The following is a 13551-nucleotide window of genomic DNA, read 5'->3' as shown; positions in this document are numbered from 1 at the left end:
CGGCCTAAGTGTGTTTCTCACATAGACCAGTGCCCACACACAAACACACCTCTCCCCAGCTCATCTTGCCAAATCTCTTTAGCTTTGACTCTTTCCTGTTCTTTAATCCAACACCAATCAGCCTCCAGACACAAATACGAGAACTAAAATTAAAATCTAAGCCATGCCACGTATAGCCAAAAGCTGTCTATGCCTGTCTGGTGTGTCCCATGTGTGCCTACCACGTTCTACCTGGAGCGGGACCAGCTCCGTGGCAGGAGAATTCTTTTGGGAAGTGCCGCATCTGAAAAACCATGGGAAGGCCTCTGATAATCTTGTTGTCGGACCTAAAGGAGGTCTGCGATTTCAGACTTCACATTGTGATGCCTCACGACATGCCATTCAGGAGCTAATTACAGTGCGATCAAGAAATTTAAGTCAATCTGTAAAATCACTCATTGACTTGAACTCACAGAATGTTTGACATTCAAATTATAATGCTGCCTTTGTTGTGTCGGAATGATGGTACTTACGGAATAAGCATACATTAACAATACTGACTATAATTATGAGTGGGAAAACAGGCAATTCACCCCCAATCCAGAAGGGGGTGCATCAATGCAACGCTGTTTGATAACCGGCCGCCAGCAGAACAGCGAATGCCATGAGTTGAGCACTTGAAAACAAAGCCCACTAGACAGTGACCATGTGCTGATTCTGAATGCGTCTCTCACAGACTGACAAAGGAGTATACTTTAAAGGGATCACATGATGCGATTTAAATTTTTCCTTTTTCTTTGGAGTGGTACAAGCTCTTGGGTGCATAAAGAAGATCTGTAAAGTTGCAAAGACTAAAGTCTCAAATCCAAAGAGATATTCTTTATAAAAGTTAAGAGTCAGCCACACCTACCTAAAACGGCTCGTTCTAACACGCCCCCACATACCTACGTCACTATCTGGGAAGATTTGCATAACGCCGCCCAAAGGTTCACGCAAAGTAAGGCGTAACTTTTATGCTCGCTGTAGTATTGTTGCCGCCGCCGCCATGTCGTGAAGGTGCTGTGTGCTTCATTGTGAAAGTGAAACTACTTTGTTTGGCCTTCCAAAAGAGGACGATATCTGCTTCGTCATGCCTAGAGCTGATCCGTGCTGGTCGCTGAGGAAATACTTCAACTTCGCACTGTCGATCGCCGGATCGGCTTTCACCGTGGACGAAGCGGAGTTCAGCCCGGGGTCGTCACATGTGGTTGCCGCAGGCATCCCAATATGGTAAGGGACGTAACATTTCCATCACACGCTTGAGGAATTCGGCCAATCAAAACGCACTGGATAACTGGCCACAGCACACCTCACTTTTTTAGAACGATGAGCTTTGTAAAAATCGACGCGTTTCAGAAAGATGGGGCATAGAGGAGAAATAATAATGTACAGTATGTGGAAAATAATGTGTTTTTTAACCTTAAACCGCATAAACACATTCATTACACCAAATACACAAAACAATGTTCTTTTTAGCAGCATCATGTGACCCCTTTAAAGGCTTGTGCACTCAACTGTTTATGAAATGGAGCTTTGTGCTCGTGTATCCTACCTCTCTCATTCAGCACAAATCCAAATATTCCATAATATTTCCATATTTGCGATGTAACGTATCTTAATGCTAAACTATTATTTATTATGTAAATTATAGGCTTTGTACTTCAGTCACGTTCCAACAGTGACACAGAGGCGGGCGCGCTGATGTTTGGTTCACTGCATTTTATTTTGATAAAGTACCAACTGTGCTGTCAAGTTAGTAATGCTGGAACTGATGTGTGTGTGTGTGTGTGTGTGCGCGCCCGGCGTGATCACTTCAACTGTTTCCTTATACCAGCAGAATCAACTTTAGACACTTATTGTCTTATTAATAATGCATCACTGTATAAAGGTCTGCTTTTATTTACGTACACTCACAATGAAAACAAAACATTGTGCATTTGTAAAATAAAGAAAACAAATAGGATGACGCTTTCTGCCATTTGAGTTTCCTTTCTGTGAACAAACTAAAGAGTGTCAAAAAATGAACTGAAACTCAGCGTATATAGGCTACGTTACGTGTCACACTGTTTTTCCCCTTGTTTATCTGTAAATTAAATCAAATATATTTCAAGAATTTATTCCTTGTATGTATATATGTACTGCAGATTATATATATATATATATATAAAATCATGTAATAATATTTAGTATTTTCACATCAAGACTACTGTCTGTTCAAAATAAATGAAAAGAAAATGAGCATAGTAGATTTGTTTTTTTCCCTGTTGTACTGAAATTGTATCGAACCGTGACCCCCGAACTGAGGTACATACCGAACCGTGACATCTGTGTACCGTTCCACCCCTAGCAGAAGCTAAGTGGTATTGATCATAACAGTTGTCAATCTTGACTGTACGGTGTAGTATTCACACAGCTTGTGCACCACTGATGAAAGACAGTGATAAAAGTTGCCTGAAAATTCTACTCTTTTAGTCGAATTATAAGGCATCAGGCTTGCATATCTAATCTACATTTCCCATAACTCTCTGTGGCAACATGAGAATGAAACAAAAGCATCAATTGCACACATAATGCCCATTATCTGCTCTTTGTTTTGTTGCACTAGAAAAAGGAAATATAAAGAAAGTAATGAAAATAATAAAGTGCCCACATTGTTCATTTCATTCAGACCCAAATCACACTGAAAATTAATATTTAGGTTTTGGTAGCCCAAAATGAAATTAACTAGCTCAAATAAAAAAAGAAATTTTTTTAAATATAGAAAATTAGTTAGGAGTCAAATTGTCAATCAAAAACACAAATATCACAAAATATCAAGGAAGGAATTTTATTTCACTATTTACAGGGTCTCTGCAGGATTTAAAAAAATCAATTTAAGGCTTTTTGAGACCCTTTTGAAGACCCGCACAAATAAAATTAACAACAAATGAGTGGGGTAGGGTAGTGTCTATAGTAACATATTAAACCGTAAAATTACATGACTTACAGTTCAGATACAGGTTTTCACAAAAACAAAAAAATCTTACAAAATGATAAATCACATTTCAGCCTTTAATTCATTATCTTTACCATTATCATATTACATTTAAAACACAAATATATATTACGGTCTTAATTGTTTAGATTTTTAGAAGGCACATTAGCTTCTTTCACATTTACAACTCTGCTTGTTTTCTGCGTAAAATTATGGGTCAAATTTTGCATTGGTCTGAACAAAAAAGCAGACGGGCTTATGGAAAATGCAAATTTATTCTCTGCCAGTAGGTGGTGCTTTTGGAGCGTCAGAAATATCACGTTTCTCCGGTAACGGCTATACACAAAGCAGTGCTGCGCTCATAAAAGCTATTAAAAACTACTCCGGTATTATAGGAAAGATGAAATGAAAATACTATCAAAACTTTTCTGAATACGGTCAGTTCCCTTCAAAGACACATTCATATAAAAACACCCGCGCTGCCTTTATACTTTGAAACATGGAGCGCCCATATTTATTCAATGAATTAATTGCCTTTTGAAGTTTAATTGTCACAATAAGCTATATCATAATTCTTGTCTTTCCGTTTTCAAATGTAAAAATTCTTGAAATTATAATTAAGACTTTATAAGGCCTTATATTTGATTCAACTTAAAGACCTTTTAAAGACCCACGGGAACCCTGTATTTAAGGGCAGTGATACATTTTGGTAGCCCGACTGGAAGACACAATAGCCCCGGGATTTTGCGAGCTCTGCTTATGTTGAAATGCTGTAATGACAATAAACACCCAACAAAAGAAATGGCTAATGCTGTAATTTGATAACAATTGTGCAGGTGTTTGGTTCTCTGCACCAGGTTCAAGCCAGATTCATTACATATCCGAGCAACAGCTAACTGCAAAAAGCAAGAGCAGATGAGCAATTCTTAAAAACTGATTGGAAGACCAATAGAGGGCCACATGAGAGTAGTATTGTCTATTAAATTAATTTAGAAAAGGTGCATAAAGTAACTGCTTCACTGTTGGCTTCTGGGAAAGATTTTGAACAAATACAGCCATAACTATCCAGGCAGATATAAGTGTAAAACCAGCAGCCATCAGCAGGGCTGAACTCTGTTTGTGCAGAGGATTTTTGAGCTTATTTGACTGGACTCCGAAGGCGGGAACAGAAGAGCCCTAATAATAGGAATGTGAGGACTGGGTGGATTTGCCGAAGCTGGCATGGGGAATCAAAGCTATAGCCATGTGAAGGCTTGCCAGTAATAAGGAGGGGTGTACGAGTGTGCAGAAGGGGCATGGACTGCCGTATCGGAGAGATGCCAACACCTACCAGAAACCACACGCAGGTCATGCCTGGTCTGGCTACATTCCTCAGCCTCAGAGTACACATCTAAGACAAACCCACAGAATCAAAGGTGCATGTGTGTTATGAGAAAGTGGTGGGTCTTTCCCACTCCGAAGCTACAGTAAGGGATTTCTGTTGAATACTAATAAAATTCTATGCCCTACTTGTTAGAAATTCCAGCTGGTGTTAAATATGGGGCGTCCAATCCTGCTTATAAAAGGCCACCTTTTTGCACATTTAGCAATAACTTCCCTGGAAGTTTTGAATAATCCAGAAGACCTTGATTAGCTGGTTCAGGTGCATTTATCAACAGTTAGATCTAAACTCTGCAAGAAAATGGCCTTCCAGGAGCAGAATTGGACACCTCTGGTGTAGAAGGTTGATCAGATGGAAGGCCAGCTGTTGGGACTGAAGTCAGTCATCTTGGTCAAGCTGGTTAGAGCTTGTACACATCTTTGGGCAAGCATAAAACTAGCTACCACAAAAAAGAAATTTGGCAACCCTAACCACTTACATTTGAACCTTTTTTATAGCCCTCTTCCAACAATTGCATTGCAAGGGTTGACTAAATTACAGGCTCGATAAAATTCAGATCAGTCATCTTAGAGAGGGTTGTACCTGTGATACTGCGTCTGCAGGAACTGGAACTCCTCCTTTATGCGGTCCAGGGTCTCGGAGTAAGTGAGTTTTAGAGGTTGGGTCGACCCCGATGCTGCAGCGGCCGCAGCTGCTGCTGCTGCTGCAACTGAAGCAGAGGACCCGGGCGGTGGTTGCAAAGGTGCCTATGTGGGAAAGTAAAGGAGGAGAGTTAGCATTTAAAACTTTTTTTAAACTGGATGAAAAGCTGCTTTTAAAAAGAAGATAAACTTAAAAGCAAGTTTCTGGCTACTGCATACGGCTATCGGGCCTAATGCATGGACCTGGAGCCGTTAATCATTTCAACACTTATAATGAAACTCTGCTTAAAACAGTAAATTATGCATTCTTCAAAAAAATCAGACGATTCATTCAGTGCAAACATGATTTGAGGAACTCATTGCACAGAGGTCTGCGAGCAAGATAGAGAGTTCTGTGCACATGGCAGAAATGAAGGACACTGATGAAAGACAAGCTCCCCAGAACCAGAGAGAAAGCAATGAATGAATGAGAGAGGATGGGGGTTGGGGTAGTTCCATGACATAGGCTCCATTGTAAAGGGATAAAGCATTACAGACTACATTACGTGTCTATATCACAGTGGTTGTGGATGTGCTGAGGATGGGGGATTGGGGTGGGGACCATGCTTACTGCTAAAATTTGTAAAGACATTTGTTTAAAATTAAGCATGGATTAGAAGAGGGCGCAAGAAAGAGGACCCCATCAGGGTGAGGACCCCTTCAAGCTAAATGAATTCTGCCAGCTCCAGCAATTAGGAGCTTGGTCTCAGGGTAATGCAGACAGACAGGCAGACAAAAGCTTATGTGCTGTACAGTAGGGCCTGTCCATCCATCTATCGGTCTTTAAGCACTTCTGCTGACTAAGGTCCTCGAACTCACGACTGCACATCACAGGGGTTCTTACACTTTTCACGGGAATCTCTTCTTCTGAGCTAAAAGTGGGGAAAACCGCCAAAAGAGACATGATTGATCAAATGTGAAAGTGCATTAAGCCCCATTACTTCAATTAGCATGGAGCATTTGGTTTTGACGGTAGTCGCATTTACTGCCAAACACTTGAGCAGCTAAGCGTTGGCAAAGTGTCACAGGGTGTTATGAGCATGTGTGACATGCATTAACACTATAAAGGCCTTGACCCCGCCAAGAATTACTGAGAAAATGAAAACACAGTACATGGGACAGTTTAAGCTTAAAGCTTGTCTTGGAGGGATGAGAATAGATGTAACTGCAAATATAAAATGGGGGGTGGAGGGTGTCTGTGGGTAAAAGGGGTCACCCTGTGTCGGGGCAGCGGGCTTGGACCGATCTACACAGGGAGAATGGAGCCACTCGGCCTTCGGCTCATGGGAGACAAGGCGCATTGTTAGAGACTCTAACAAGCTCCTCTCTCCAGCCCTGCATTTCAATCTGCTGTCCAGAACCCCAGGCTCTCACAGCTCCAGCCTAGCAGGGAGCACACACACACACACTACAATTACTCCTCACAGGCCAAAGAAAAGAGTCTGGAGAATAAGAGGAGGAAGGCCATTTGATGGGGGGAGGCGGGAGGAAGGGGGAATGACACTTGGCTCTATTCCCTTTTTCCTCTTTATCTTCTCTCTCTCTACCCCACCCAGCCGCTCATTCTGATATTCACCTCTTTTTATTGAATTTTGCGTACAGGTGCAAAGAGACTTCCGGATGAAAGAAAAAAGGATTGACAAAGAGAGCAGGCCTTTGCTGAAAGGCTGAGACCAAAGAGCCAGTTGCATGGAGCTTCTTGGAGACTGAATGTTCATTAATTAGACATTCAAGTTTCCGAAACCACAGAGTGTCACCACCTCTCAGAGGCCATTATTGTGGTTCTTTCTATGTGTCCAGTCTCAATATGACAGCCATTTTAATTCAATGCTCTTATAACGTGCTTCTCAGGCTAAATCGCCTTGTATATTCTCAGTGCGAGTTTCCTTGATGGTTGTCACAATAAATGGTCCACTTGACCTCGACAATTTCACAACAAGATTTAAACCTGGCATGGACCTGGCATAATTAGCATTGTGGGCCACTCTTGTTGAAAGACACAGACACAGTAATCTGTATTATTGCAAAACTCTGAACACCCAAATTGATTGAACTGATTAAATCTCTTATGCCATGCAGATGGGTAACACAAAAAAAAGGCATCTTGAGGCAGTAATGACTGCAATCATGGTTAAATTCTCACACTTTTGGACTTAGTGAAGAATCACAAACAAGTTCTCACATGACCCTTGGTTAGGAACGGGTCAGGATAAAGATGCAGTCTGCTGGAAATTATAGCTTGATCTGTCTAGATACTATGAAAAGCCCAGCAGTGTTTCCCCTGCCATTATATTAGGGGGGCGGCCCGCCCCCCCAACGGTTTGTGTAGTACTCGTACTGAAACGCTTGTGACGCTTCCGGTGATATTAACGTCTGCCGTCTCACTAATGAGGACATAAATACATGAACAACATCTCCAGAACTGCTCTGAGAGTCACTTCATCAGCATTTGACCGTTTCATTTGAATAAAACTATCATCATGTCATGCACACACAGAAATCTAAAAGGTATTCACGGCAACCCGTCAAAATAAAAGTTTGGTTTAATTCGAGGGCATTGGCAGAAATATATTACTATTGTTGAGTAGAATGTACGTAACAGGCTGCTACTACTAAAATTATTAAAACCTTATTTTTAAGGAATAAGCATTCAATATTTCTTCAATGTTTCAATTGTAATATTAAATGACCTTTATTTTCCCAAAAATAAAATGTGTTTAATTTTCATTACTTAAAAGATATATTAAATGAATGTTTTATGCCTTAAAACAAAATGTAAATACACAACACAGAATTTCTGAGCAAAAAAATCATAAGGCTATTGTAAGAATAAATTAAACTTGTTTTATGCTTTCAAATAATTAGACATGCTAAAACTGAATTTGGTTACAATAAAACATAAGGTTGGAAAAATAAAACCTTTCATAGGGCCCTAAACATGTAACATTTGTTAAACTTTTAATAAATTGATGTTAAATTGTTTAAGTTTCATGATTTTAATTAATTAGACATGCGTTGTAAAATGTAATTTAACCATTAAAAAGAAGTCCAGAGGAGAAAAAAAAACATTACATAATGTGTGTGTGTACGTATATATATATATATATACACACACACATACACATACATACATACATCAGTGTTTCCCCTGCCATTATATTAGGCAACGGCACCCACCGCCACCCCCCCAAAGCCGTAAACCTAGGGGAAACACTGCCCAGTATATAGATTATAGGCATGTCCAGTTCCATTTCTTTACCACACTCACAATGCATCTTGGAAAGTGAGTGTGCATGCAATGTTTTCATTTATTTTCCTCTAATTATATGTTGTATCAAACCATAATGATCTCCCAAATCCCCCTACCCACCCACTTACTAAAACTCTAAACGAAGAAGCAGCTGCTAAACACTACAAACAATCATACACACAGAGAGAAATACTGCGCCTATATCCACTGAGCTGTCCAAACCACAGTTTCTTTCATTCTGTCAGAGGTCTGGCTGAAGGGCCTATAAGACTCTCACATGGCCTACATCTGAGAATTGCTACACAGCCTGTGAAATGCTGCGGCCGGCCATGATGACCGACATCCCAAAACCTGTCAACACGGTGGCCTAACCTTTGATAAAGCTGTTTCTGTTTTCACACACAAATCACTTGGAAAAAACTGACGACGCTCTTGATGTTTCCATTCCCAGAGAATAGCTACAGAGCCCAATTTGGATTCTCCAAACTGTCTAACTCTTCACTGAGATCATTGTTTAAATTATACCTGTGCTTTAAAAACAGTTGTACATTCTCTTTAGGTGTCTTTTCATGGGAGCCTCACCGAATGAAGCCTCTGAGAACCAGCAAGGCTGCTAATTATATAATGTTTTTCCTTAAAAAAAAAAATGAAGCTTTCACATTAAACATCCACCCTAGAAAATGGGGTAGAGAAGGACTGAGGCTAAAAATAATTGGAATGGACCTTCTGTATCTCTGAACCATTTGAAGAAAACCTCTTTTTAGGTGTACACACAAATCCAAAGAACCAGGCGATGCTTTCTGCAGCAACGTTTGAAGTTCAGGCATTGTATATGAAATCTTTCGACTACAGTGTCAACAACCGGCAGGCATTTGCATTTTAAAGAACCTCCCCGGGAATCTGACCTAGGCGCAGCCGTGTTTCATTGATTCCATACTCTACGGCAGCATGGAGCTTTAAGGAATGCCCCAGTAATCCCTTATTTAGACGGGGGAGGGGATGTGGGGTGTAGTATGGTGCCAGGCACCTGTTTCATTAACCTCACACATCTTTTCTCTACCCTCTCCGCAAGCTCGTTATTCAAATTTCCCCGCTGTCAGGATACATTAGCGGCGCTGCGACGTTGGCTTGTCAGCTGTGGTAATTGCTCTAGGTGCTTCCTTTATGAGGTAATCCGCAGCCTGTTTGTTCTTTCGGTTTCATGGAATTCCATGCTTTCTCCCAATGACTTTTGCAAACTGAGGGTGACTTGACTGAGGGTGCCAAGGCATGTGCCATGGCCGGAATGGGCCATGCCCTGATTTCACTTGGATTCCTCTGGATACAGAAAGCTGGAAGAAATGGGAACAGTGTCAGGCAGGAATACTGAGAAATACCTTACATAGAAAGGAGAGTGGTGCTCCTCTGTTGGAGATGTCTTGGCTGGAGCAGATCTCTCCAGAAACCAGAATTAGGACCAATCAGCGGGTGTCAATAGGCAATTTGTAGGAACTGCCAACTGTTTCAACCTGACAATTAAGATTTACCACTTGATAGTGATATTCAATGTAATAATAAAAAGTAGTAGCTGATGATGAAATTTTAAGTCTCATATGTAAACAAACCAGTTTTTTGTTTGCATTACTCAAAAAGCAATATAAATACAGATGCAAATAATTTTCTCTGTTTATCTGAATACAAAAACCTTATTTGATTCCATAAAATATAGGTATGAAGCTCTCTATTAGCCTAAAGTTAAACTGAACAGCAACCACTAACTCTCCCATTCGGTGTTAAAAGCACTTTGAAAGCAAAAAACTGATGGACTAATTAGCATGAAAATTATTGTCTTGGTTAAGAGGGTAAATGAAGAGAGATTTTTGACTGAGGCCATCCCTATATCAAACAAAGTGTTTTGTATTAAATTGCTTGTTTTAAACAAGATGATAATTTTGGGATGTATTAACCTTGTTCACACGCTGAGGAATGTGTGGGTTGGTTCTGTCTGTGTTTCAACCTCTTTATTTAATGCATGAGGTCGTATTCCAATTGCATCAAGATATATTTGCTCATAATTGACTAAATTAAATGCCTGTGCCATAGTTAATATCTATTCCAAATTTTTTTTTATATAGAAACGTACTGGTTATATCTAAAAACTTAAAACTATGATTTGGACAGAAGAAGATCTCTTTACTTATTAAGATGACAAAACATAGCTGTATCACATCCCAACCACCTCTTCATGTTTCGGGCTGTTCAAGGTGAGTGGAAAGAGACCGTATTCAGAAGTAGCTGTGTGCCCTGGAAAAACAGGTTGGACCAATCACTCATTCTAAAGACAAATAAGAAAAGAACCGATCCTCCTGGTCACTGCAGAACAACATCTAAAAGGTGAACCGTGCATCTCCTTCAGATCACGAAACTGCACACCCCAGTGGAATCTAATTTCTATCCCTTAGGAAATGAATGTCCAAGCATTCTTAGGGAAGGTTGGGGTGCTGGGGGAGGGGTGTAGGGCAACTGTAGGGAAACCTCAGGAAGGATTTTAATATACATAGCTTGATTCAATCAGATCAGTGTGTTATAATAACTGACATTTATTAAATAGCGGACAACCAATGTAGGTTTTTCAACAGCCAATACGATAACTAGAGAGCTGGGTAACCAAAATTATGCCCGATATATTTGTGATACAGTCACATATACATTTTAATTATAGCAATTGAGATGTACACATGCACACTGAAAACAAACATTGTTTCCCCAATATTTGCTACATATCACATTGTGTACTATATATTGACAGGACATTTGAACTATTCTGACGCAAGGGAGATCTAAGGCATATATTAATCGACCAAGCAATGCAATAATCGGCCGATTAACCTCAAAATGTACAAACATTGGCTGATTTATCGGCCTAGCTGAAATATCACTAATACTAAAATCCCAACTAATTTTTTTTTAAGAATCGTCACATGCCTTATGATAAAAACAACAAACAAAAATAGCATGAGGGGAACAAAATTAACTTAGAGCATAAAGCAAAGAAAATACACGTCTAAATGATTAATTAATAAAACTTAAATGTATGAAAGGTGAAAAAAAAAGTGTGGCACTCTTGAAACTTGAAGTGCATCAGTAGTTAAAACACCAGAAATACGGTGATCTGCCCACAAGCTGAAATGGAGTACAACAACAATAACGTAAAGGGGAAGTCGTATTATTTAAGCACATTTATTAAATTAATCGCAATGGTTACCTCGAATATCCCGGAAAGCCTACAACTAATTTTTTTTTAAGAATCGTCACATGCCTTATGATAAAAACAACAAACAAAAATAGCATGAGGGGAACAAAATTAACTTAGAGCATAAAGCAAAGAAAATACACGTCTAAATGATTAATTAATAAAACTTAAATGTATGAAAGGTGAAAAAAAGTGTGGCACTCTTGAAACTTGAAGTGCATCAGTAGTTAAAACACCAGAAATACGGTGATCTGCCCACAAGCTGAAATGGAGTACAACAACAATAACGTAAAGGGGAAGTCGTATTATTTAAGCACATTTATTAAATTAATCGCAATGGTTACCTCGAATATCCCGGAAAGCCTCATTTGAAAGCACATTTTAGTGTGGCTTGATTTGATGTAATCATGCCTTGATGAGTAGCACTACTCGGCCAACTACAGTTTCACAATCCATGTGAACGTTTACCCCAAATTATGAGACAAAGGGTATAAACACACTATTTTAGCCTATGTATGAAACATACAAAAGCGCATTGCGCACCAATCAGGCGGTCATTTTGCGGAGTAGTAAGGTAACTTACCGAGGGTCGATTCTGGGGAAACATGGTAAATAACGGGTTTGTTGCGGTTTGAGGGTGTTCCGTTTCGGTGTTGCCTTAAATGTTGTTTCAGAAGAGTTTGCTCCTTTCTGTAGGTCTCAGAAGCACATGTGGCCCTGTTTTGGCGGCGCCAGGCTCGCCTCGCGCATTCCTCGCTCAAGACTCCCTTTGTTCTGCTTTATCGAGCGATATAAGATGCGCCCAGTCCGGTATCGAGTCCCTCACTACGACGCACCGCGAAATATCAGAATGCTCGCGCTCGGCCTTCAGAGCTCCACCGCCCTTGATGTGCTTTACTGATGAAAATAATAAAGAAACCAAGTGGATGGCCAGCTATCGTGCTCCCAAGACTACGCTGACTACTACTCAACGCAGCCGCAGCTTCTTTTGTCTGCTTCTCTCTCTCTCCTCATCCGCTCTTTCCTTTCGGATCCTCAGCTGTTTTTCAATGGGACATGCGAGTTGTTTTCTTCAAGAGAAACGCATGCCCCCCTGTGCAAAAAGAGAAGGGGTTTGGCTTGCGGTAACCAGAAGCAAAGAGTTACATTCTCAAGTTACACTCATTTCAGGCTGCGGTGGGAGTAGGAACGCATGGATTGATCTGTTCAGTACTGTATTTGTTTATGTATGTGGGTCAGTGACCAAATAAGGTTAATTAAAAGGAGAAATCGTTTAGAAACGAGTTCGTGGCAAGTTATTAAAAATGTGGTCTCTCTGTGTTGGTTTCATACATTTTTGAAAAACATTTATATTATTTTCTACGAACATTATGATGTAATGACTCCACAAATGTTGCCTCAGTTGTGCAACCATCAGGGAAAAGCACTACAATACATGGAGTGTACACAGCCTAGTCACGTTTTGAAGGAAATAATATTGAAATTACGATGTTTTGTGGTTACCCCTTTTAAAAATGAACAAAACCGTTTGTTTTCATATTAAAGTCTATACTAAAGTATTCACACGTTCTCTTCACATTGTCTAATTTTATGCATAGGACTTCGATTGAAAAATAAGGGTGCGGATATAACTGTACAATGATTGAATGAAATCTCCACGTGGGGTTTGACCCAGCCACAATCAACGCTGTCTGCTTTAGCCAATCAGCGCCGAGAGCGCCCCACGTGGGGAGCGCTGACCGCTCGCTGGTTGGTGCGCGTCACAATTATAGAACCCCAAACGTCAGTCAGGCGCTCAGAGCGACCAAGAAAACCATTTAACTCTTTCGGTGAGCGCGGTGGAGACATTTGAGTTCAAGTTCCCTTTGTGATGTAAAGTAGGTTTTTTTCTCTCTTTTCTCTCTTTTTATTACTTTAAATCGCTTTGCATTGTTTCAGGGCGCCCACAATGAAATCTCACGGCTAGTGGTTTAAAACTAGGGCCTATTTCCTATGTAAATCACTTTTTGTTTTGGC

General features: G+C 40.2%; 1 protein-coding gene across 6 annotated transcripts in view; it reads right to left on the bottom strand.

Moving 5' to 3' along the window:
• The window catches only part of LOC107586403 (transducin-like enhancer protein 1), a 40338-nt gene extending 27547 nt beyond the window's left edge, over nucleotides 1-12791 (bottom strand). For 3 of the 6 annotated variants that reach the window (XM_016273752.1, XM_016273750.1, XM_016273751.1), the window contains exons 1-2: nucleotides 12119-12791; nucleotides 4956-5119 (exon numbers count right to left, since the gene is read on the bottom strand). In XM_016273752.1, the coding sequence (XP_016129238.1) occupies nucleotides 4956-5119; nucleotides 12119-12142 (188 nt within the window). In that variant the 5' untranslated portion in view covers nucleotides 12143-12791. The remainder of the gene's footprint in view (nucleotides 1-4955; nucleotides 5120-12118) is intronic. The other 3 variants (XM_016273749.1, XM_016273753.1, XM_016273754.1) reach the window with 1 other exon arrangement.
• Between the last annotated feature and the right edge of the window lie 760 nt (nucleotides 12792-13551).

Source organism: Sinocyclocheilus grahami, unplaced genomic scaffold (assembly GCF_001515645.1).
Source record: "Sinocyclocheilus grahami isolate Dianchi unplaced genomic scaffold, SAMN03320097.WGS_v1.1 scaffold81.1, whole genome shotgun sequence".
Lineage (NCBI taxonomy): Eukaryota > Metazoa > Chordata > Actinopteri > Cypriniformes > Cyprinidae > Sinocyclocheilus > Sinocyclocheilus grahami.
The sequence above is the reverse complement of the archived record's forward strand: the minus strand, read 5'-3'. Positions and strand labels throughout refer to the sequence as shown.